Below are 23,589 nucleotides of genomic sequence, written 5' to 3' on the forward strand. Positions count from 1 at the left end.
AGCCTTCACCTCACTGCCATCTCCTTCCCGTAATACTAAGAGGAAATCAATGCCTAAGATGAGTCCATTTCCTACGCAGTAGAAGCAAACTCATGTTGCCTCACCCTGTGGGAAATTTCACTGACTTTTTGCACACACCGTGACTGAGGCATATGCTGGACAGTTTGAGCTCTATGGCAGGGGAAGGAATGATGACGATGAGCTAAGAATGAAGCAGACAAAGTGTGTGTGTGTGTGTGTTTGTGTGTGTGTGGGGATAAATTAAATTAAAGTGGATTAGATGAAAGAATTGATGGCGAAATGGGAACATATGAAAAGGAATATATCCCTTTAAAAAGAGAAATTGAGCAATGAGTAAAAACGACAAGAAAAAAAGAGTCATAACAGTGAGACAAAAAGTAATAATGTGCAGAAAAACAAAGCCTCCGTGTCTAAGATGAGAGAGTACAGCATAAACAAAGTGGCATAAAAGAAGCAGTCACTTTGTCTTGCTGTGTGTATACGCCTGGGTCTGTGGGTGAAGCCATCAGTTTGCCCCAGGGAAATGCAGGGCGACATGAACTTCGTTTTACAACGAAGAGGGGTGGAGGTGGGGGGGAAAGTGACAAATAAAATGGAAAGTGACAAATGTCTTCTTGAGGAGTAGAGAGAGCAAGGGAGTGTTCTTTCCAAGACTGTCTGTATATTTCAGAGGGATCACAAAGAGATGATATTAGCAAAAACTGTTGTCTCGTCTGCAGGGGTGCACTTTAAAGGCCCACCATCATGAAAAAGTGAAGTGAGATAAAAAAAATTGAAAGATTCATGTGATCTCAAAAATAAAGTAAACATTTAAAAAGTAATGTTAACGACCTCCATTTTTAAGTAGAACTTTTTTTGCAACATTTTCAGGGTATTATCAGGGTATATCAGGGTGTTATCCTTAAATGTGCTTTCTGCAGTGCAACAAAAGGGAAATGGGTCAGAGTGTCTGCGTAAAGCAAAGGATGCAACTTATATCAGAGTGTGTATTTGTACAGTGTGTTTGCTTGTGAACGTGTGTGTGCGTGTTGGTGATTTCTTTGGAAAAAGGCAGTGGTGCACAGTAGAAGAGGGTAGCAGTGGGTGTGATATATTCATAACGACAAATAACTGACTCACTTGATCTGGAGCCACTCTGTTGAGCTGGAGCCAAAGTGGGGGAGTATGTGTGTGTGTGATTGTATGTGTGTGTGTCAAATTGTGTCTAAAAATGACTTCGAATTTCAATGGAACATAAAAATGAAGAGCCCTTTGTTCACATTAAAAAGTCCCTGTCTTAGATTTTTTTTGTATATCAAATAGTCCAACATCTGCACAGATGTAATCATGGGGGTCAGTTGGGGTCAATACTGTCTGATGATCTCACTGATACATATTTTTTTATTTTTTTTCTTCAATTCACAATTGTACAAAATCTCAGGAAGTCAGGAAGTTATTTGCATTCTGCAAAACCATACAAACATAAGAGAACAGCAAGGCTCCAGTAAAAAATAATAACAACAATACTAGTGATAGTAAATTTACATGTTAGGTCAACTTAGGACACAAAAAAATACAAAATAAAAAAAAAATTGATAATTATGAAATTATAATCAAGGCACATTATTTCCATTCACTCAACAGTTATTGTTTAGCTCTTCATTCTGTGTCACCGTAACTTTACTATGTCATACATTGTAGTTTTGAGAGTCTATCTCAAGTTTTAGCTGAGAGTAGACATATTGGTGATTGTATATAACTACAGATAAATTACATCTGAGAACCAGTTATCACTCCAGACCTATAACAGAGGTAATCCAGGTGATTTGTATCTGTTTATCCTTAAACACTAAATATTGCAGCATAGTGTGACACAATTTTTGTATTGGCTGGTGTGTATCCAACAATACTTGTAAGGAATATAAATAATTCTTTAATTAATTCCTGAAACAATTCAACATAGGTTTTTGCTTCTTCCATTTGCATATATGATATTTTCCCATAATTATGATGATGTTAGCCATCTCACATATATCCTTGGACAGGTTATCGTTGTATAATAAGATCTGCTGTGCTTCAAAGTTCTTTATTCTGACATTAAGTCAGTCTTTCACATTTTGCCAGAACTGTAATGTAATTTGACACGAAAAGAAAAGATGTTCAGTAGTTTCTGGCTTCAGACAGAAACAAGAGAGGTCCATCTCAAATCTGAGTCTTTTTCGCAATGTTTCTGCGGCTGGAAGATACATATGGATCCCCTGCTAACTCAGAATGCAGGGCTGGCGCGCTACCTGGCAACTTTGCAAAGTTAAACTCCAAAATCCAGTTTTATCACCACTATGGCAGTGTAACATGGTTGAGTTTATCATGCCAAGTTATCATGCCATCACACTTTGGACCAACACTGTAGTGCCAAGGTACCTGTTGTGAGGTAGACAGAGTGGACCCAAATGCAACGCTCAAGAGAAACAGGTTTTATCTGGGGAAAGAAGGGGTTGAGGGACTGGAGTTGAGGGAGAGGTGGATGCCGGGGAAACACATGCACAGGGAACCGAGGAGACTGAGACTAGAGAGCCCGGGGACACTGGGGGCCGAGGAAGAGAGGAGGCACGGGAGAACTGGTTGGTGGAGGAATGTGGTGGCAGGCTGACTGGGGAGGCACGAGGGAGAGCTGGGAGGACGCCGTGGGGTAGGTCCGAGGGGAGAGGGCAGGTGAGCGAGCCCAGCTGACTTGACAGAGGACGAGGGTGAGTGAGCCTGGGGAGAGACAGACAGACAAACAGGGTTAGTGACTCAGGGAAAACCAAGAACAGGGAAACAGAGATCATGCAGGTTACATGGGAGCTTGAGTGATCAAGTGACACCGGGTAAGGAGCAACGACGATCAAGCAGGGGTTCACTGGAGAACCGGGGTACAAGTATTGTCAGAGATGAGGCTGATTGCTGGCAGGTGTGGTAGGCAGAGGAGGTGGCTGATGAGGTGCAGGTGCGGGTCGTTGGCTGGGCTCAGGAGCAGAGAGAGAGAGACAGGGAGAGCACACGCAGGGGAGGAGACAGGGAGGCAGGCAGAGTACAGGACAAAACAGAACACCAGGGAAAACAGAATCACAAGCAAAAAAAGGAGAAATAAACAGGACACTCACCATCAGCCGGGCTGCCACCACAACAGTACCTTCCCATAAGAGCCAAATACAAGAGCAGAAAAAGGACCATGACTTTATAGCAATATGAAACTACTGTACTAGCACATACTGTGCTGTGCTATATGAACTGTACAAACATGTCCAGCAACTAAAAAAAAGGGTAGGGCAGTGTTTAGTATGTTACTGGAAACCTTGGCACATTAGTCTTGCGACATACAAACACACTCATTGGTAGGCTGCAGGAAATGGATCTTTGAAGATGCAACCTACTGATGGAAAATAGGTTAAGCAAAATAACCATCTGATTTTTTCAGACATAGACTGGTATAGCACCAACTCACAGAGTGATGTAACTAATGTGGTGTTCTGAGGTTGGCCAATTTTGAACCTTGGCTTGCAACTCCAGTTTGTCACCTTTATGAACTTATAGGAATGCGGCCAGTCCAGATAGCATACAAACCAGGTTTTAGATGCTGACTTTCTTTCACAGCTAGAATTATGCTCATAATGATAAATATCAAATATCTGCTTAAGTACTGTGTAATCTCACTAGGTGGTCCAAAGTACACCAGTGGAAGTGGTAGATGTGGGCTTTAGATGCTACACAAACATTGTCACTCCCACCTGCCCAGAAGGTGACACTTGCTTTGCTGCTCCTGAAATACTCGAGGATCATCTTCCAGCCAGCAGAAACTCAATCCAATTACTATTCTCCTCACCTTACTACAGTGTTGGATTGACAACACTGAGTGGTCCCCCACCCCCCTGGCCTCATCACACCAAACACACCACCCGCAAAATGAATGCTGGCAGCATTATGTCAAATTCATAAACTTTGGGTAAACTTTTTCTCTGTGCCCCCCCCCCCCAACAGTACCTCCTTGGCCGGGCCGTTCCATCCTGTCAGACATTTCCCAAGAGGAGAGTGAGTGCTTGTTTTGATTCATCAAAAATTAAAGGGATTACACAAGCCCAATGTGTTTACAGTACGTTGTGTACGTGTGTGTGTGTGTATATATGTGTGCTGCAGTGGTACAGTCAGTGTAGAGTGCCACCGTGAGGATTAAATGAATAATGCATGCAGATTGATAGCAAAGATGATAGAGGAATAATAAAGGGCCCTGTTTCCCAAAAATATGCCATAGAGGCCCTCAAGCATGCAGACTGTTCATCCAAACACTAGAGAAGCTGATTCTACTAATTAGTATCAGTAAGAAGAAATATGTAGTAAATTCAGACGGTTGGAATGGAAATGTGCAACACTGCAGAATGACTGGTACAATTGGTTGTGGATGTTGTGTTGAAGTTTACAAGTAGGTGCATTATTATTCCTTCAAATTACTCCCAGTTTAAAGGCTCAATTTGAAGGGTGAACTGCCAAATTAGCTAAAAGAAGTTTTTCTTTCTTAACTACTCACAAACAAAGTATAGTCTTGTTTTAAACACTTAATATTAAAAGCGAAGAAGGTGAAAAGTGTGCACATCTAACCCTGGCTGGGTAAATGACAAAAGCAGAATACAAAGGAAAAAAGAGACACTACACATTGCAAGCTCGTGCAAATTTAATGAGGCAACATGTCAACCGTCAAGGTTAGTCAGGCAAACATCGATGTGAAGAGCCAGCTAAAATTATTCCAGTTAATTGTTGTGTATCATGTGATCTTATTGTTGTCTGAGGAATGTCCTGGTCACACTAACACAGTTACATACCCTGAAGCTGCCCATTAAAACCAGAGTCTGATCTGATGGCCACCGAGTTTCAACGGAGCAGAGTGTCCAAAATAATAGAATCTAAATTCCAGAAGAGATCACCACATCTACCCCAAAAGGGCATTTGTGGATTATGGATGTAATGGTGATACTGGACAACTACTACAAAATATGAGATTAGTAGACAGGATACGATGTGTAAGGGCCACAGAGAACATTAATACATAAATACTGAGTAAGGATGACTGTTTATTTATGCAATAGTTAGTTTCCAGATTATACAACGTGAAATTCAGCCTGTTAGAAAGAGTACAATACTTACATATATGAATGCTAGCTAGGGGGAAAACAGAAAAGATCATGTACTGACACACATTCAAAACAACAAAAACAGCCGAGCAACCAGAGAAGAGAACTATAAGTCTGGTTTTATCTTTGACCAATCCCAGCTTGGATAGAGTTACATGTTGTATAACATGTTTTTTTACCCCACTGTTTTGTGCTGAGTTTGCAGGTGTATGTGTGACTCACTAGTGACAGCACATGGAGGTTATTAGGGGCCACCTGGCGCGATGCCATCTCTGTGTCATGAAGCAGATGACACAGGATTCATCTCTCCCAGGGTAGCGGGAGTCCTGGTAGAGAGATGCAGCACAGTCTGTCACAAACTGGGGTCAGGAGTTCAGCGTATGAGGGGGAATTGGGCTGCAGGCACAGAACAAGAGGGTCAGTCAGTGTGAAGGAAAGTGGTTAAAGTTGTTGTAATTAGAGCAGTAACTTTTTGCTAGCACACGTCTCATACAGTAAAGAAAAAGACATTCTGGTGTTGGCATGAAACTGAAACTGAAGGAAGGACTTGCCATATACTATATACATTATTATGTAGTTAAACGGGATTACAGATAACACAGTACCTACAGTCTGATACATACATATGACTAAATACAAAGGCCACCGTACGCAGTACAATATATGTTTATGAAATTACAATAAACATACAAATTCGTCAAATTATACATATGTAATCCAAAGCAATCCTCAAAGGAAATTTAATAAAGTAAAGAAGGCACCTTAAAAATGAAATGTTTAATTAAAAATCCAATAGACCTCAAGTGTAAATTAAACTATGCAAAAAAGGACCATAACATCCAAGATATAGCAAGATAATTACAATTTACAACAAATCCAAATAAACCCAGAAAGAGAGGAAGTAAAATGTATGGCACTATCAACTGTCTCATGAGGCAGTACACAAGTACATAGTACACATGGCTGGAATCTGAACAAAAGTCATCTTAAATAATATAATTAATTCCCAGAAGAAAATACATTTCAAAATGTCAGAATTATACCTCTTTCAAAAGGAAAAAACATCCTTTTTAACTTGAAATTTTAAAATGTGAGATTCTCCAGGGGCATATAAAATGTGTTTCCTAAAAGAGTAAAATATATTCTCTAAAGCTACACTGTGGAATCTCTTCTACAAATACATTTTGAATATGTTATGTTGCATGCATTTTTACGCATAAAAATAAAATTGAATTTTTAAAATGTTTTAATTGATTACTGCCTCTTTGATGTGCACAATTCAAATATTCCTGCTTAAAAGAAACAAGTCTCAAATAACATTACACAAATGTTTAGAATAGTCACCATCCTTACTTTCTGTATCTACTTTTATTAAAAATGTACACTGTTAACTTTGTGCACTGCCTTTTCTAAAAGCTCAGCTTACAAGACGCTTATTAGTATGGCAGTCTCATTTTCACCCCTCAGAGCCAGCGTGCAGGGCTGGCAGTGGCTGGTTGGCAGTGTCTGCCATGCTGGCACAGATCCGCCAGTTAAAGGGCACTGGGCCTCTGCCTGCTGCAACTCAACAAATTTGTCTGTCAAAGTCTTCTTAGGAAGGCAAGTTGGCCAACAGAGAAGTCATTAAATAGAAATATGAGAGAGGGAACAGAAAACAGAAAGATTGTCTAAAGCTCTCCACAGTAGAAATGGTTGAAAAGGAGAAAATACACAACATGAAACAGTGGAAGAGAAAACCTTGAAAGGAGAGATAGACAGACACAAACTAATTAACAAGGGGATCATCAGAGGGACAAAGCTGTCTCCTCACTTAACAGTTCTCCCATGTCCACAGGAAAAAACAGCTCAGCTTCCTCCATTTCCTGTGTTAAAGCAAGAATCGTCAAGTCTCTGCTGCACTCTCACGCACCACTTTAATTCATTTTATTGCCACGGTACAATAGAAAGCATAGAGAATAAAAAAACATATGTGCAAATCTTTCAGCCATGCTGCTGCATATGAATACTGACCTTTTTACTTTTCTCGAAAGACAGCCAACTTTTGTCCTGGAAAGAATGAATTAACAGACCTCTTCCTGACTTGTTGTATGGGGCTGTCTACTGAAGCCACAGCTCTCTGCAATGCAGTGTCTTTGTTTAGTTTGATGGGGAGACCGTCACTGACAGCAAACAGCACATTGTATTGGTTTAGCTATTACACAATATCACACACTATCCTTAGATTTCTCACTCCTGTTTTGGCAGTATTTGTGTGATTAGGAATTATTTATTTGCTTAAAGTTATAGGGTCTTTCAAGTCTCTCTCAGCAATACTGGGACAGCAAAGGGTTAGGGTTTGTTATTAGTGCTAAACTCCAGTGAGTTTTTAACTGTTTTGAATTTGCAACCAAACCAAAACTTCACCAAATATCTCAGTATAGCTAAATATTGGTGCAGACTCCGTTCTTAATATCATTAAATAGTTTATATATGTTTTAAAATATGATCTGTGCATGGAGTGGCATGCAGATTAATGAAGAGAAGCCCGAAAACGGCTTGTTGTATATTATAAAACTTGGTGTAAAGTGAAACATTCAAAACAAAACAGAAGAGAGTACTGAAGAATCTGTCAAATCTAATGTCAGCTATTTTTATACAGCTAAAATAGTGTAATTATTAATAAGACCAATAAAACCAATTAATAAATAAAAACTCCAGGAGGTCAACAACTAGCCTACTTTTAACCACTAGGGGGAGTGGCTAACACAACTGATCCACAACAAACATGTTTGTTCAGAAATCAGATTAGACTGTTTACGATGTGTTACCCTGTGTAAATACAGATCTGATATACACTGGATTGGTTGTACCTTGTTGTTGAGAATTTGCTTTAGCTGTGGCGTTCTGGTAGATCTGATACCATCTCCAGGAGAGAGGGTGACATTTGTCTGACCCAGGACTGATCTTGGTTGCTGTCCTGAGGTCTGGAGACAGGTGCAGAGCAAGGCTGCCAAAAGGAGCAGCTATCATTGGTAACCTCCTGCAGCATTGATAGTGGCAGCGTTGCTCTAGCAAGGGAATCATCCAGCCTCTATCAACAGGTTAAAAGGCCTGTCAATGCCCCAAAGGAAAACACAACATAGTTAAAGCAAGTTTACGTCCACTGACACTGATTGTGTGCGGTGGAGACTGTGCTGTTTAATTGTGTTTGTGTATATTAGAGTGAGTTTTAAGACATGTACATAAAACTGAAAAAAAAATATGAGAATCAGGAGGGAACATGGGAAGGGAAGAGAAAAATCAAAACATTGTGAGAGATGGAACCAAAGTCACACTGGATCATGTCAGTTATCAGTGTCCTACGTGTGCATGGACCTCATTTGATTTAATTTTATCCAATCAGACAAGGATTTGGGATTTTGTTTCTTTCACCCAATAACAGTATCCGACCCACTACTATGTGTTATACAAACTCAGTGGTAACTCAGTCTTACACTATTAATGATTTAATTTAATCAAAAAATGTAAACCAGGGGTTTTAATGTGCTTATAAAATATTTTCAAAATCAAAATCCATCAAACTGGTAATGCATACATGGAATTCCATGAAATTTAGTACAGACATCAATGGTGCCAAGAGGATGACTGACGTAAATAATTCACTTTTTATCTAACATCATGTGTCATTCACACTTTGTGTTTAGTGCTAATTAGCAAATGCCTGCTAACACGCTAAACTAAGAGGGTAAACATTGTTTACCTGCTGAACATCAGCATGTTAGCATTGTCACTGAGAGCATGTCATCATGCTGTTGTTAGCATTTAGCCCAAAGCACCACTCTGCCTAAGCACAGCCTCACGGAACGGCTAGCATTTGTTTGTATGTGTGCTAAATGTTTGTTCAGACTCTCCACAGCTGCCACGCGTGGGCGTAAGAATGTGACAGATACTGTGCCTGGGCATAAAGGTAATCAGATCATGTGTTTCAAAGTATTTGTCATTTAGTCAACACTGTGGAATTCTTACTTAACACATATTTCCCTGTAGCTATGCAGGCTGTTCATCCGGAGCTTGCATAAGTATTTATCTTAAAGGCTCTATGATGACAGAAGAGAATGTCTCCAGATCCAGAGGAGCTGGCAGGCCTCAACAGTTAAAGACTAACAAGCACCAAAGTCAATCTACTCATTGTCTACATCATTTATTTACCCCTTGGTGTAAATAGAGGGATATCTGAATGTAACTAATCAAGAGTAGAATGTCCAATCTCAGCCATGAGACATGAGAGTGTGGCTGTGACCCTACTAAAGGTTACGGATGTCCTCAACAGTACCATTTGGATATTTTGAATGTTAACTTTCCCTTGGTCCGCAGAGGAGCAAGCAAAGCAGCAGAGGTGGTGGTGGTGTCCTATTTTTGGAGGGGCTATCAGCAACCCTGTGACATAGGTCTGAGTGACAGGACAAGTGTTGCTTTGGACCCTCCCCTCGTTCATTTGAGGCTGGCATTCCTCAGTGTAAGCAGACACATGTCCCCCTCCCATCATATATCTCTCTCCTTCTCACTCTTTCTCTCCCTTGGCTATGATGTTCGGCCCACTCTGGGTGTGGGTGGGCACACAGAAGTGTGTGTGTGTGTATGTGTGTGTGTTCAGGTGTGAGCGTTGGCCTTGTAGCTGGAATCAGAGAGAAGTCAGTGCACGGACAGTGTGGCAGGCAAAGAGCAGGTCAGAGCTCTCTGAGGGGGCCCTAACCACTGACCATGGGGCCAACACACTGAGGGCCCCCCAGAAATATAAAAACCAAAGGGGAGAAGAAAATAACTAAGAAAAAGAAGAAAAGATAATATAGACAGAGAAAACAGAACAATGGTTGCAGAGGAAGTGATAATTACATTGTCTGGTGGAGCACCGTGGGGCTTTCGTCTCCAGGGAGGTTTGGAGCATCAGAAACCGCTCCAGGTGGCGAAGGTAAGGCGGGTAGCTCAGCAGGTTTGCTGAGTGGAAAGTAGAAAACTGCGTTAGATTCAATAGCCTTGATTCAATGGAATATTGGCTGCCATGCATGTTGGTTTGGGGCCTGAAAAAAATGAGTCATCATCTTGTTTGAGAACGGTCGTCATGCAGGGGCGCATCTATGATTGATTAGGTGAACTTTAAACCTTGTTGCACTTCTTACACTGAATGCTGCTTCTCTTAGTAAACTGTGTGAAGCTCAAAGTTCTAGTGAAATTGGAGTGATACTGACCAGACAATATGAACTTGTCTACATTGGTTTCATGGTTTGTTTTTGACAAATTTGGACTTTGTTCTACTTACTGACACTGTTTTTAAGTAGTGCTTTGAGCAGTGAAATGTAGCAGGTACATTTAGGTACATTAAGTTCATTGTTTTATTGGCTGTCAATTTGTCTTACATGGGCCTTTGGAAACTACCATTCACCCATCACCATGGTCTAATTTGCTCTATTAAACTAGCATGTTTCCAATATGTTATCGTTGCTGTAAGAAACTCAAATCACTCTAGCCATGCTTGGTCGTGTTTAAGCTGGCCGGTTACTAGATTTACTTAGACAGTAGTAACTAAATAGGTCAGCAATGAATGTCTGAAAGTCTGGATTTAGTTCAGTACTTAAAATTACTGTGGGTCAGGCCAGACTCAAGCCACATTGGACATAAAATACAAAAATGATATAGATTCTTTTTTTAGATATTTTACTGAAAGAAAATTTTCATTGAAAATATTTAATCTTACAACTTACAATTCTCAGCTCATTTTACTCCCACTGAGCAAATTCTTAAAAAGAATTTGTTGCCCACATTTGGCACCAGTGACGCAGTCTAGATTTGAATCTCCATTTGAGATAGCAAAGCTTGGCATGTAAGCCAAAGGGGAATATATACCGGATAAAAGGATTAATTCGATTTTTCAAGCTGAAATAAGTGGTACCTTTGAAAGATAAAGCTTTTTGTTTCAGACTTCATATTGATCTATAGCTGTTTGGATCGAGTCAGTTCCATGTCGTCACCACCTGTGACATGTGTTTTAAAAATCATCGATCCACAATTGTTGCTCTTCACTCTACCAACCCTGTCCATCCTGTTATAAGAGACTTGGGCCAACTTTCTCTTCTATGAAATGTTTATATAGAGAGATCATATTTCTGGATGTGATAGTTCAGGTTTTAGTACTCCTGCACACACATAATGCATGTATAAGTGTACACACACCACACAAACACACACTTTCAATAATTGTTGACTGAGCAGAACAACTTTTCCAGGTGGCTATTTTTGGTTGAGAAGCAGTGGGTCACAGGGTCAGCCAAGGTGTGTGTTTCAGCTCAGTACTCAAAAATTAAGCTCATATACTATTTTTATACATGCGCTACTCAGTAAGTACAGTAACTTTATTGTGTAGGTTCACATGGAAAGTTCTTGTTCAGGCACCACACGAGCTGTGAAAACCAGCAGGGAGAAACCAGCTTGCTTTGGTCAACCTCTAAGCCCTGATTTTCAATTAAATCTTAATTTAAAGTACCTTTAAAAAGTTTTTAGTATTATTAACTTTTTTTCCACATTGTGACAATATCACATAGATAATATTCTCTGTCTGCTTGTTCCAGCAGTTCAGTCAAGTTTTATGATGTCCAGTTCATGATTTTGTGCACAATTTCCAAACAATTAAGCCTGCCAACATTATGATCTTTAAAAACTTTGTCTAGAATTAAAAAAACCTGTATAATATGGAGTTTATAATGATTATGGTAGGTAATTATATTGGTCCAACAATTTTCATTGGGTAAAATAAATGTTTCAGCCTACAGACCTCAGGCAAAACATGTCTCACAAAGATTCCCATTTTCCAGACAAAAGAGAATATTTACTGGCTAAGAAGCAAATTTTTGTTTCAGAAACAAAAATAAAATGTGTCATGCACCTCTAGACTATACCTCTGAGACAATCACCATATTCATAAAACAACCACCTCTTATAGACGGTATTTAGTGTCGTAATGTTTGCTCTTTAAAAAGGTAATCCTACATGTAGTTGACTTATGCAAAATGTGGTAGTATGTACACAGAGACACAGGACACCAAATCACCTTTATGGCGATGGACGACAGCTGTTTCTGTCCAACTATCCAAAACAGCATGCTCCTTCACCCCTGAGAGCAGGAAGGCGTTATATTGTCAGGTCTGATACTATAGTGTCATAACAGGTGGAGCAGTTTGGGGATTCACTGAAAGAGCTGGTGTGTCAGCGCTGGGTTTGTGCCTGTGGGCCTGCAAGCACGTGTTTGTGTGTTTATTTTCAGGAGTTTATGTGTATTTTTGTATCTGTCCATGTGGTGTGTGTGTCCAAGCATCTAAGGGTATTATAACTGTTATGACTTGTAACCAAAAGGTGACTGACTAAATGAATAGCTGACATCCTGTACCACAAGCAGGCGCAGGGCACAAAGACTAAATGGGGATGTGGGATTTAATTACAGGCAAACCAGAATAGCTGGAAAGACAACTAATTAGGTCAACCAAAGCAATGCTTCTTTATCTCTGAATCCAACATATAATATGAATTGAATACATGGAAGTGCTCTCAAAAAGTGCAATAAACACTGCAGTTATTGTCTTTGAATTTTGAAAATCTGGTTTGAATTTATTATGGGCTATGTAGATGGCTTGCATAGACCTGAGGCAATTTAGGGTGGGCATAATGCCATGGTCTTGACAGACCTTGGGCACAAATAGCAAAGCACCAAATGAAGATGGCTGCTGGCTGGCATTTCACTGTTAAAGTGTGTTTGAGTGTCCCACTCAAGCGGCAATATGTGGCATATGTCCATAGCAAGATCGAGCTGTCAGGACAAAGTCTGCCCTCTGTCAGTCACTATCACAAACCAAGACAAGACAGCAGCATACCTCTATCAGGTCTTTTTTCTGTCCCTGCAGTTACAACTGCCAAACACACAATTCTAAGGGAAATGATAAAATAGCATGGAAAAAAGACAGAAAAATGGTGATGATGTTTGTACCAGTCTCAAAGTCTTGAAATCCTATTTTAAGTATCTACTGTACATAACATCTCTTCAAACCAAAGCCACAGACCTGAGACTTGTCCTTAAGTTAAAAGTCATGTTTGATATGATACAATCCTGGAACAACAACTATAAATACAACGGGACTGAGCAGGCCTTGCATAGCTGCACACACTGAATATTTAATTATTAGGCTTGTGCATTGAAGGGATTTGGTCTTGGCAGAACACTTTTAACAGCAAGAACAGAAATTTACATATGCCCTTTCATTTAATTGTCAGCATTCAGATGTGAAAGACTTGGATTTAGATCTCTTGGGCTTAACCTGAAAGGTCTTGACACTTGACTTGAGATGTTCCCTTGAGATATATGAGAGACTTGAGCTGTTTTGGACTTGTTTAAAAAGACTTCAAAACAGATCGGTTTTATCCTGAAAATATATTTTGTCGTCTATGTCAGTTTTAAATTTTTTCCTTCCTTTGCTTGTGCAGGTGCGTAAACGTAGCAAGGCATGCAGGGCTGGGCTGAGGGAAGCTGATGAGCTGGTGTCCATCAACGAACAGCCATGTGGAATGCTATCCCATGCTCAGGCCATGGAACTCATTGACAGTTCCCCTGGGATATTACACATACGGGTCAAAAGGTCAGAGAAACCAAATAATTATACTCTATTATTAGTGATAAACCATGATCAACCCATTGTAATAGATCAAGAAAAATATCATATTATGTACAAGTCAAAGACCCAAGTCTAAACACAAAACATGCGTGTTGGATACTACAGTATTACTTTACCAAAATAAATCAATAATAGGACTCACAAATGTTTCTGCTGCTTGTGCTAAGATTCTACTTTTTCAAGATTTAGAAAATTACATTCTAATGTTATACCGTATCCAAGGGCCTTCATTTGGCCCATCAGTATTTTAAACCCTCTACTTGTTTGTAGGGTGCCTGCTGGTTTTCAGTCCGTGGTGCTTGTGACCCGTGCCCCATCTCCCCGTATAGACAAAGAGTACCGAGCTGCATTGCGTGCCATGTCACCCACCAACCACCACCATGCACCTGTCCGTGAGGTCCACCGTAGCCGCTCCTCTATAACCAGTGGCTTGACGTCTCCACCTGGTAGTGAGGCTTACTACGGCGAGACTGACAGTGATGCAGACGTGGCAGGCTATGAGAGGCAGCGGCGGCAGAAACGCCGCAGTCCCAGCAACTCGATCCCGGGAAAACCAACAGGACGAACCTCCCCTGAGGGCGGGGAGACATCAGAGATGAGTGGCTATGACAGCGCTCCAGATGCACATGTTTACCCCAGTATGCTGGATGGACATGGGGGAGATGGAAATGGAGGAGGGGGGCTACCAGGGGTGGCACGGAAGGAGGTGATTTACCAGCCTCCTGGTCCAGGAATGTGGTCCTCCCAGACATCCACTGAGACCTCCTCCATCATCTCCTCAGCAGATGACCAGGGGCCACGGGATGGGGGGCAAGAGGAGGATAGTGGCTTTCTAGAGCCAGCCAACGTGCCACTGGTATCCCCTGAGAGGGCAAAGGAGGCCCTAATGCTGGGCTCCCGCAGCCAGCTGGTGCCAATGGTGGGTCCTGTGAATAAACCTATCGACGAGGAGCTTACTACAACCTACATGGAAAAGGCCAAGCAAGCCAGTAAGTACAGCTGAGGAAGAACAATTACAGGGAGCTGTGTTTCACATAGGTTCTCTACACTTACGTACACATTCCTCATAAAGGTCACTGGTTGGTTCAAGAGTCACAAAACCTTTTCAAACTCTACAAACAGTTGAATATAAATCATTACACTATTTTGTAGCATATACAGATTGTTCATATTTGGAGCTTTTGTTCTTTGTATGCTTATGTCATTAATATTGTACATTAAATTTAGTCATTTAGCTGACACTTTTATCCAAAGCGACTTACAATTGCTATTAAGTGTCTTGTTCAGGGACACATTGGTGGATGTGTCACAGTAGGGACTTGAACCCGGGTCTCTCACACCAAAGGCACGTACCTTATACACTGCTCCATCACCACCCATAAATGTAATTGTAAGTGCTATCTACTTTGCAGCACAGAAATACATCACTGAAGTGAAGATCATCTGATCTCCTCTGTTCCCATTCACAGGAAGTTGTCATCGTAAAAGTATAGCTTTACTTTTCTAGGCAGAGATGGTATGTCCAGTACATGCTTTTGATGAAGCTCAAGACAAATATGCCCCTTAACCTCCTGTAGAGAAAGATATTTGCAGAAGGTTCAATAGTAACTCACCACACCTTGATTGAACAACCATCTGACAATACTGCTACTATCTACACTACCTTCTGTGTTCACAACATTTCATCTATAAACAAAGCCTCCATTAACACTGGTATAAAGCAGCCATTAAGCAGTTCAAACTTTAAAGTATTTATAATATTCATACTACAGATAGGGAGAGCCAAGTTTTAAAGCAGTTTAATACCTTTTCATGCCCAATGATATCTGAAAATATGAATTCATACCAACATTTATTATAGTCCCAAAAGGAATAGTGTTTGAGAACGGTCTTAATCTTGATGCAATGCCCCCGTCATTTAATCTGACCACTATAACTAACCAAACATCCATAAGTATTCTTTAAGGTTAGTAATTCAGTGTGGGTGGGGTGGTGTCAACCTAAGATAATTCTGTTAAACAGAGCATGCCGGTACAGTTTACTATATTTATCTCCAGGTATGTGTGTAAAAACCCCAGTGATCTGTCTGGGAGCAGTGAAAAGTATCTACAGCTGCTTTTACGTATCAAGTAGCAAAGCAGGGACACTCCCCTTTTTCCTGCACCTCTTGCCATCTCTTCTTTCTGTTTCTCTTGCTGTCCTTTCATGTTGCTATTTTATCAACTTTATGAAAAGAGCACAAGCATGAAATGTTTTGCATAGGACTTACCACAATGACAAATATGTTTTTATGCTTGTGTATAGTGCAACAACATAGAGAGTTGTGCGTCCATTAAACTGGATGATACTATGACACAGTTATAAAAAGAAACATGGAACAGTCACCTTAACTTGCAAAAATCGTTTTCGTATCTAAAATGTCACAAAAGCAAACTGATGTTTCACTTTGTTTACCATATTTCATAATGTATAACTTCTAGTTAGGGAAGGGTAAAAAATTGCAACAATACAGTGATTCAACAAATACAGAGTACTGACACTGACCAAGCATTGTTTCCTACAACTTCTCATCCTGTCTATCATCCATAATAAGCCCTGGAAAAGGACAGAGCTTGCTATTTGAAGTCAATGGAATCTTTTAAGAAGTTAATAAATTTACTCTTGTAAATCCCCCTTGCCATCACTCAGTGTAAGTTTAACATTCTAATGTCCTACTTAGGAACCTTGTGCTAGACAAATTAACTCCCTTCACGTGGCAGTGTATATTAGGGTAACAGAATTGGGTTGCCTATGATAATCTGCTTAATACCATAACAAGTTAAAGGATATGTTGTGGCTGCCCTTTGAAGTTCTCCTTCCAGTCACCTACATCATACAACTTTCCACTAGCTTGCAAATATTTTTAGTCAAGTTAGATGTCAGAGTACATAAGACTAATAATGTGCAAATGTATCCTTCACCCCAGCTAATGTGAGAAGCTGAAGGCTTGCCTGGAATTTTTTACCGGAAGTGCTCCTGTGGCAAGTTAAGAGATGGGTGCCTGTTCAAGGCCATTACCCAGGACAAGTTTAGATGCTCATGCAAAAGTTTGTTCTTGGTTTAAAGGTTAAATCTGTTAATTCAAACTTCTTCTTCTTCTTACTGCAGTACTTACATGTTATGCTACTGTGCAACGATTCCTAATAGCTATGGCTTTCATACCCTGCAGAACTGAACCGAGGGGATACACCGCAAGACAAGCAAGTTAAGGAAGCTAAAAGCAAGTGTCGAACAATTGCATCCCTACTGACTGATGCTCCCAACCCTCACTCCAAGGGGGTGCTGATGTTCAAGAAGCGACGGCAGCGCTCCAAGAAGTACACCCTCACCAGCTTTGGTAGTGTGGATGAGGATAGGTGTCGGGACTCACAAGAGGAGGATGGGGTATTTCCTGGCAGCGAATCAGAGTTTGATGATGATGGCTTCTCAGCAGTTCCTGACCCAACATGGGATAGTGAATACTTGGATATGCTGGAGAAAAGGGCAACTGCAGGGATTGAAGGTCGTGGTGATGGGACAGAGGATGCCCCAAGTCCTGGGTTGAGTGACACTGCGGGCAAGGGTGCCCAGTTGTTTGAGCAGCAGAGAAAGAGGGTTGCTGAGCATGCAAAGAAGGTAGAGGCGGAACAACCTCAGCCTCCTCCACAGTCTCAAGTCCAGGAGCAGGCTCAGATGCATTACTTGCATCCAGAAATGCATCCACATATGCAACCAAATCTTCAGCCTCAGCAGATGATATCAACTGGCCCTACAGCTATACAGCAAGAGCTGTCTGAGGCTCCAGGTCCAGTTGCAGCCCATGTAATGTCTAACTGTGACTTATCCTACTCTGCAGTTAGTACAGCTAGCATTGTGATGTCACCTCCACCTGTTGGACCCAAACCAGCCACTGTCTCAGCAACTATTCTGACCAGACCTGCACCACCAGCTGAAACACCATTACCAGAACTACCTGCTAGTAATGTTCTCAACAGAACGGCCCGTCCTTTCACTCCTGGCTTTATCAGCATTCGAGCTGCAACTGCCCCTGTAACGTTCCGACCACCTGTTACAAAGACGGCCCAGCGTCCTGCCTCAGCAGCTGTTGTGCCACCACCATTCTCCACTGCCTCTGACCTGGGCATTAATGCTACATCAGTAACATCACAGCTACTCCCTGGTCCTCTGTCTCCACCATTCTGTGTACCTCAACGTCCCTTTGCACCAACACCAGCAGCTCCTGTTACCCTTCACCCTCCAGCCATCTGTACTTCTGTAGAGAAAATGCAGTCATCACCACCAGTAACTACTCTTCATCAGGCTGCATTCTCGACTGTGCCCCCAGTATCTATGCCTTCAATGCCCCTTGCTCCACAAGCACCAATGGCTCCAGCCCCAGTTCTTCCTGTATCTCAAATTCCTGGTTCAGCTGACCCAGTTGCCCCATTGCCTCCACTTCAAGTACCAGGTCCTCAGCCACCCCCACCTCAATTTTCCATGGCACCTGTAGCTACAGTGTCAGTGGTCTCCCAGCCAGAGGCTGTAGCTCCAACCCCTATTCCTGGTCCAACAGGTCGCACAGGAATCTTACTTGAGGCTCGACGTCGTAGTGGCAAACCCAAACCTATGTTCAATGTGCCAGATGTCACAAAGAAATCCCCCAATCCTGATCTATTGTCTATGGTGCAGAACCTTGATGACAGGTCCACCAGACACTCACATGGACAACCACTGTCTGAGACTATATATGATGGCGCAGAGGAGGAGAGGAGTGGTGAGGTTGGCATGGGGAGGGCACCTCCTCCAGTGGCACCCAAGCCTAGGGTCATCCACGAAGCCCCACAGTTTCTTCAAGCTGGCGGAAAGGGGGCCCAGCTGTTTGCCCGCAGGCAGAGTCGCATGGGTATGTATGTAGTGGACACTCCACCCGAGACCCCTTACCAGCAGGTGCCCTCACACAGTGTAGCCCAAACCCTTGACTCCTCCCCCAATCCTTCCTCCCCATCTTCGTGGAAATACTCCCCAAATGTCCGTGCCCCTCCACCCATTGGGTACAACCCACTCCTGGCCCCCTCTATCCCTACGGGGCCTCAGAGGGATGGTAGCAAACCAGAGAGCAGGGGTAAAGGAGGCTCCCAACGAGAGGGCATCAAGGCTTTGGAATTCATGAGAAGGCAGCCCTACCAGCTTAATTCTGCCATGTTCAACTATGGGGGCAGTGCTACTAACCTATTAGTCATGCCTTCTTACCAGGCTCAGAGGCAGCAGCAGGGTGACTACTCAACAACAATGGTGGGCAGCTCATTAACCTCACCTAAGCAGATCCCCCTCAAAACAGCCCGTGTCTTCGAGGTCAAGCGATTCTCCACACCCACACCCATGTCAGCTCCCACACTGGCTCCCAAAGTCATTGCACCCCGCTCAGCCACTACCCTCGGAGAGCGCTTGACTCATTCTGGCATGATATCCCCACCTCCTGCTCCTTTTACTCTAACCCCAGGCCCTTTCTTTACACCAGCACCAGTTAGTGCCCCAACCACTGCTTCACTTCCCTCTCAACCAGCTGGACCACCCAGCCTCCCAAAATTCTCTGCCACCCCTATTCCAAACCCTTTGCCCCCTGCAGTCCCTACACCTTACACTCCAGTATCATACACCACTGGGCTCCAGAGAGCCAAGCAGTTCCAGAGTGCTCCTGAGCTCAGTATCCTTGCCTCTTTGCCCCCGCTCAAGTCCAACCAAGTTCAGGCTCCCAAACCACGTTTTGTTGCAACCAAGGGAGGCGTCCAGCCCCATGTCTGGAGACCTGGGGCAATGTGAACAGCAGTAAAGTCACTACCACACCTGGACATCTTTATGTAATATTTATTTAGTGCTGAAATGACTAGTTGATCACTGACAGAAAACTAATCGGCAACAGTTTTGTTAATTGGTTCATTATTTAAGTCAAGCAAAAATGGTGAATCTGCATTGGTTCCAGTGTCACAAATGTGACCATATTCTGCTTTGCTCTTCTTACCTCATTGCAAATTGAATATCTTTCAATTTACAATTGATTAGTTTTGGGTGGTTGGTCAAACAAATCAAACATTTTGAAGATATCACCTTATATAAATTGTAATGGGCAATTTTCTAATTAATTGACATAACATGACAAAACATGAGGTGATGAAGTGATTCAATATAAAATTAAAATCCAGATAGCAGTCAAGTTTTTGAAATATGTAGGAACTTGAATAATGGTCATTGATCATAAACATCTACTTCTATTCAAATGCTGATTATCACATTTATTTTGCTGCCAACACTGTATCTGAGTGACAATAATAAAGTATAGTATAGACTATACTAGCACATACTGGATGCTGTATAGTCCATCGTATGCCTGTCCTGGGGGAGGTTTGTGTAAGGCTTCTGGAGATCTCTTTCTACTAATTTAGCAGAAATACCATCTAAACAGAGTCTGTACTGAATATTCTTTGAAACTTGAAATGTCTGAAAGATGTCGAAAATGAATTGTTGTGGTTCTGACCATAGCATTAAATCACTGAAGATGTTTGTTATCGTATGTTGACAGGTGGAGCATCATAAAGCAAAAATAGCTGACTTTTATCTTTGAACATGTAATTCTGTTATTCAGTACATGTCCCATTAACTAATGTGCACAAATGTTTTTTACCCACTCTGTCTAGCATTATCCAGAAGAAACCAATGATGACTTCTTGTCCAGGGGTGTTAATTATGCATGACCTGTTGAAAATGTAAAATGTTTTAACCGCCTTGTGCCAAATACCTCTGCTCACTATAGCCAGAGAGAAGTTGCTATCTTTTTAGCATGGATCACATTTAACAAGTGCCGGGGCTGTCACTGAATGTACACTTGTCACTGGACATTATAGCTTACATTAGGCACACCAGAGCCTCCTTAGTATGAGTGTAATCTTCGCAGATATATGTAAATTCTTAACTTTTATTAAACAAATAACACAGATGAAGGAACGTGTATTTTGTTTTGTTTAATTGTGATTTAATCTGAAGTGATGCAAGGGGAAGTTGACTGACTGAGAGGCAGTTTTATTTATAAAATGGTTCAAGAAATGAAAATGGCTGTGGAGAGGGGGAAAAGGCAGTATATAGTTAAGCCAGTTACTGAATGGGGCATGGACCATCATTTCACATAAAGGGTTATGGACAGATGTGGCAACATGGCAAAACATTGGGACTTCTGAAATCTCACAGCCTGTAGTTGAAAGGGTTAAAGGAGGATGGCCAGGAAAGTTTGGTACTTGAATTTTGTTGGTAAAGCTAAAGAAGCTGATGTAAAGAAGCACAGACGTTTAGCTGGTGTCTTTCCATTAACAATGGTTGCTATTAAAATGTAAAAATAAACACATTTAATGGCTAAATACATTGAGAGACTAAGGAAATGGAAACAAGTAAGAAACAAAGAAATGAATATGTTGTTTTCAGTTGTGTGGGGAGATAGTTTTGTTATTTTTTTTATTACCATTTTTAAAATGCAATTTCTCTTAAAGCTTTTTCTAGTTTTAATAATATTATGTCTGTGAAAAATCTAGAGTATGGATTTAATTACGTTGAGGTGGAAAAAAATGATAAATACATGTTTCTGAATGTAGTTGGATAAAATAATCAGTGTGAAAATGTTTGTAATTATTGCTGAGTAGACGTTTATGCTGAGATACAAGCCATTTTTAGTTGAATAAAATTAAATTTGAAAAGTCTCCTGTTGTCTGGCATGTCTGATTATACACTGCCCCCTGTTGCTGATTGTGTGATCCTGCACTTTTACACGCATGCATTAAATGATAATATTAATAATTGAACAGTGCAATAACTGTAAATTGCTTTAATAAAAATATGTTTAACTATACACTCAAAGTGTAAAAATGCTTTAGAGCCTGTTTTTACCGAAGGAAAATCACACATACACATTCTCAGTATTTGAGATTATTTTGCGTTCATTTTTATCACAGCATGGCCTTCATAACCTCAAGTGAATATATAATACTCAGTTTTAGCTGATAGACATTTGACTTAAGATTAATTACAATGTTACAAACAAGTTCCAAGACAAATCCTGAATTTTTTCAATTCTGAGGGTTGTTTCATAAAGCAAGTTTGCTAGTTAAGCCAAGCTTTTTAAAGCCTATTCTGTCCCAGCTCCATAAAGTGTGTATATATATATATATATCTGAGATGGATTGTACACAGGATAAGCGGTTGATGATGGATGGATGGATGGATATATACTGTATATATATATATCTCACAGCCTGTAGTGTGTATATATATTTATTTCCACAATCTTCACATTATTTAATTGACAGAACGATAAGGATAAGACCAGAGGAAGAACATTACAACAAGCTGACAGTAGAAAACCACAATACGCATGCATGTGAGCAGGTCTAGACTTTGCCACTAGAGGTGGCCAGGTTGAAAGATATTTTTTAAAGAGGGAGGGGAGAGAGAGAGAGAGAAAGAGAGAGGTGAATTTGTTAAAAAAAACTGAATACTCTAGCACAGAGCAGAGTGTAATGAAAGTCAGATTCTTCAGTCACCTTTGTTTATAAATTGAGTTTTTGAAATCCAGGCAGTTCTAACCCCAGAATACATTCATCCTTTCATCAAATCAGATATACATCACAGCACCAACACATATTTTACTTTAGGTGAGCTGACTGCAGAGAAAAAATGCAATTTCAGGATGCAATTTAGTAGTGTCACAGGACACAGGGATGTCGGATGGTAGTTAAAGAGACCCTCCCTAATTGAAAAATCACAGCATCTAACAGAGGCTAAGTAATCATTAGTAAAACAACAAATGTTTACTTTTTCACTTATTAGAGATGTATCTACATAACAGCAGCAGCAAAGCACTTAAAAAAGTAGAAAAATCACAACCTTTGGGTAACCACTAGGGCTACATGATGTCTGGCAAATACACATAGTTACTTAAAGATCCACACTTAAGAACCATCCAATCAAGCAGAAATGTGTGCACATACGGTACATAAACTGTGCCATTTCTGCTGGGAAGTTAAGTTAACTATTTTCTGGCTGAAATGCCTAAAGTAGTAAAATCAGTCCATCCGGGATGTCCTGATATCCTGAGTTACACCTTGAAGGGGCATAGGGGCGACACCTGGAAATCTTATGGGGTATTTTCTTGTCTACATGATCCTTTTCCAGTGCTGTGAAGTCTGTGTTGGACTCTGCAATAAGAAGGGCATTTTGTTGCCAACCCCCACACTCACAGGGTGCCTATATATAGGGCCGTTAATATCCAAACAGGAGGCTATTTATAGAGAAAATAACATTTTGCCAGGAGACTGCTGTAATTAAGAGTATTTATTCTTAATTTAACTGCTTAAAAAAGATCAAATATAAAAATTTAACTGGCTTCTCCGCTTCTGAAAAACTCCTATTTCAAGATTTATTGAACACTCATATACAGTGTGTAGTCTTCATAGCACTTTTGTATACAATAATACAATAACAATAATATATAATAATTTCTAGTAACAGAAATAGAACTACAGTAAAAAAGCTGCATCGACCCTTAATATCTCCCTCTTTCTATGAAACCTATTATTTGGTTGCACTCATTTGTAGTTCCTTAACAAAAATATAACGAAAAAAACAAAAACAATATAGAAACAGGATGATTTGATTAAAACACAATGTGAGCAAAA

The 23,589-nt window shown here is 40.9% G+C and overlaps 1 protein-coding gene and 1 long non-coding RNA gene across 3 annotated transcripts; one reads left to right on the top strand and one right to left on the bottom strand.

Moving 5' to 3' along the window:
* Positions 1 to 1,383: 1,383 nt before the first annotated feature.
* LOC119916842 lies at positions 1,384 to 10,138 on the bottom strand. 2 transcript variants are annotated; one of them, XR_005447173.1, is made up of 5 exons: positions 10,035 to 10,138; positions 8,012 to 8,252; positions 7,173 to 7,278; positions 3,144 to 5,558; positions 1,384 to 2,757 (listed from the first exon to the last, which is right to left on the bottom strand). It is a non-coding gene; the product is annotated as an uncharacterized LOC119916842 (long non-coding RNA). The 2 variants fall into 2 exon arrangements; XR_005447174.1 differs by lacking the exon at positions 1,384 to 2,757 and having other exon boundaries at positions 3,112 to 3,172; positions 5,385 to 5,558.
* Positions 9,725 to 21,615, top strand: synpo2la (synaptopodin 2-like a). The gene is made up of 4 exons (XM_038736803.1): positions 9,725 to 10,110; positions 13,668 to 13,819; positions 14,126 to 14,844; positions 17,064 to 21,615. Exons 1-4 carry the CDS (start codon positions 10,009 to 10,011, stop codon positions 19,691 to 19,693), a joined length of 3,603 nt encoding a protein of 1,200 aa, XP_038592731.1. The 5' UTR covers positions 9,725 to 10,008; the 3' UTR covers positions 19,694 to 21,615.
* Positions 21,616 to 23,589: the final 1,974 nt, after the last annotated feature.

Source organism: Micropterus salmoides, unplaced genomic scaffold (genome assembly GCF_014851395.1).
Source record: "Micropterus salmoides isolate LMB-PRFRI ecotype aquatic unplaced genomic scaffold, ASM1485139v1 Ms_hic_scaffold_22, whole genome shotgun sequence".
Classification (NCBI taxonomy): domain Eukaryota; kingdom Metazoa; phylum Chordata; class Actinopteri; order Centrarchiformes; family Centrarchidae; genus Micropterus; species Micropterus salmoides.

What these genes read in the sequence shown, in the direction of transcription:
- synpo2la (XM_038736803.1), top strand. Translation starts at nt 10,009, where the DNA reads ATGGTTGCAGAGGAAGTGATAATTACATTGTCTGGTGGAGCACCGTGG. An exon ending in TTACACATACGGGTCAAAAG is followed by an intron (nt 13,820 to 14,125) that starts GTCAGAGAAACC and finishes ACTTGTTTGTAG; the next exon opens with GGTGCCTGCTGGTTTTCAGT. An exon ending in GGAAAAGGCCAAGCAAGCCA is followed by an intron (nt 14,845 to 17,063) that starts GTAAGTACAGCT and finishes CATACCCTGCAG; the next exon opens with AACTGAACCGAGGGGATACA.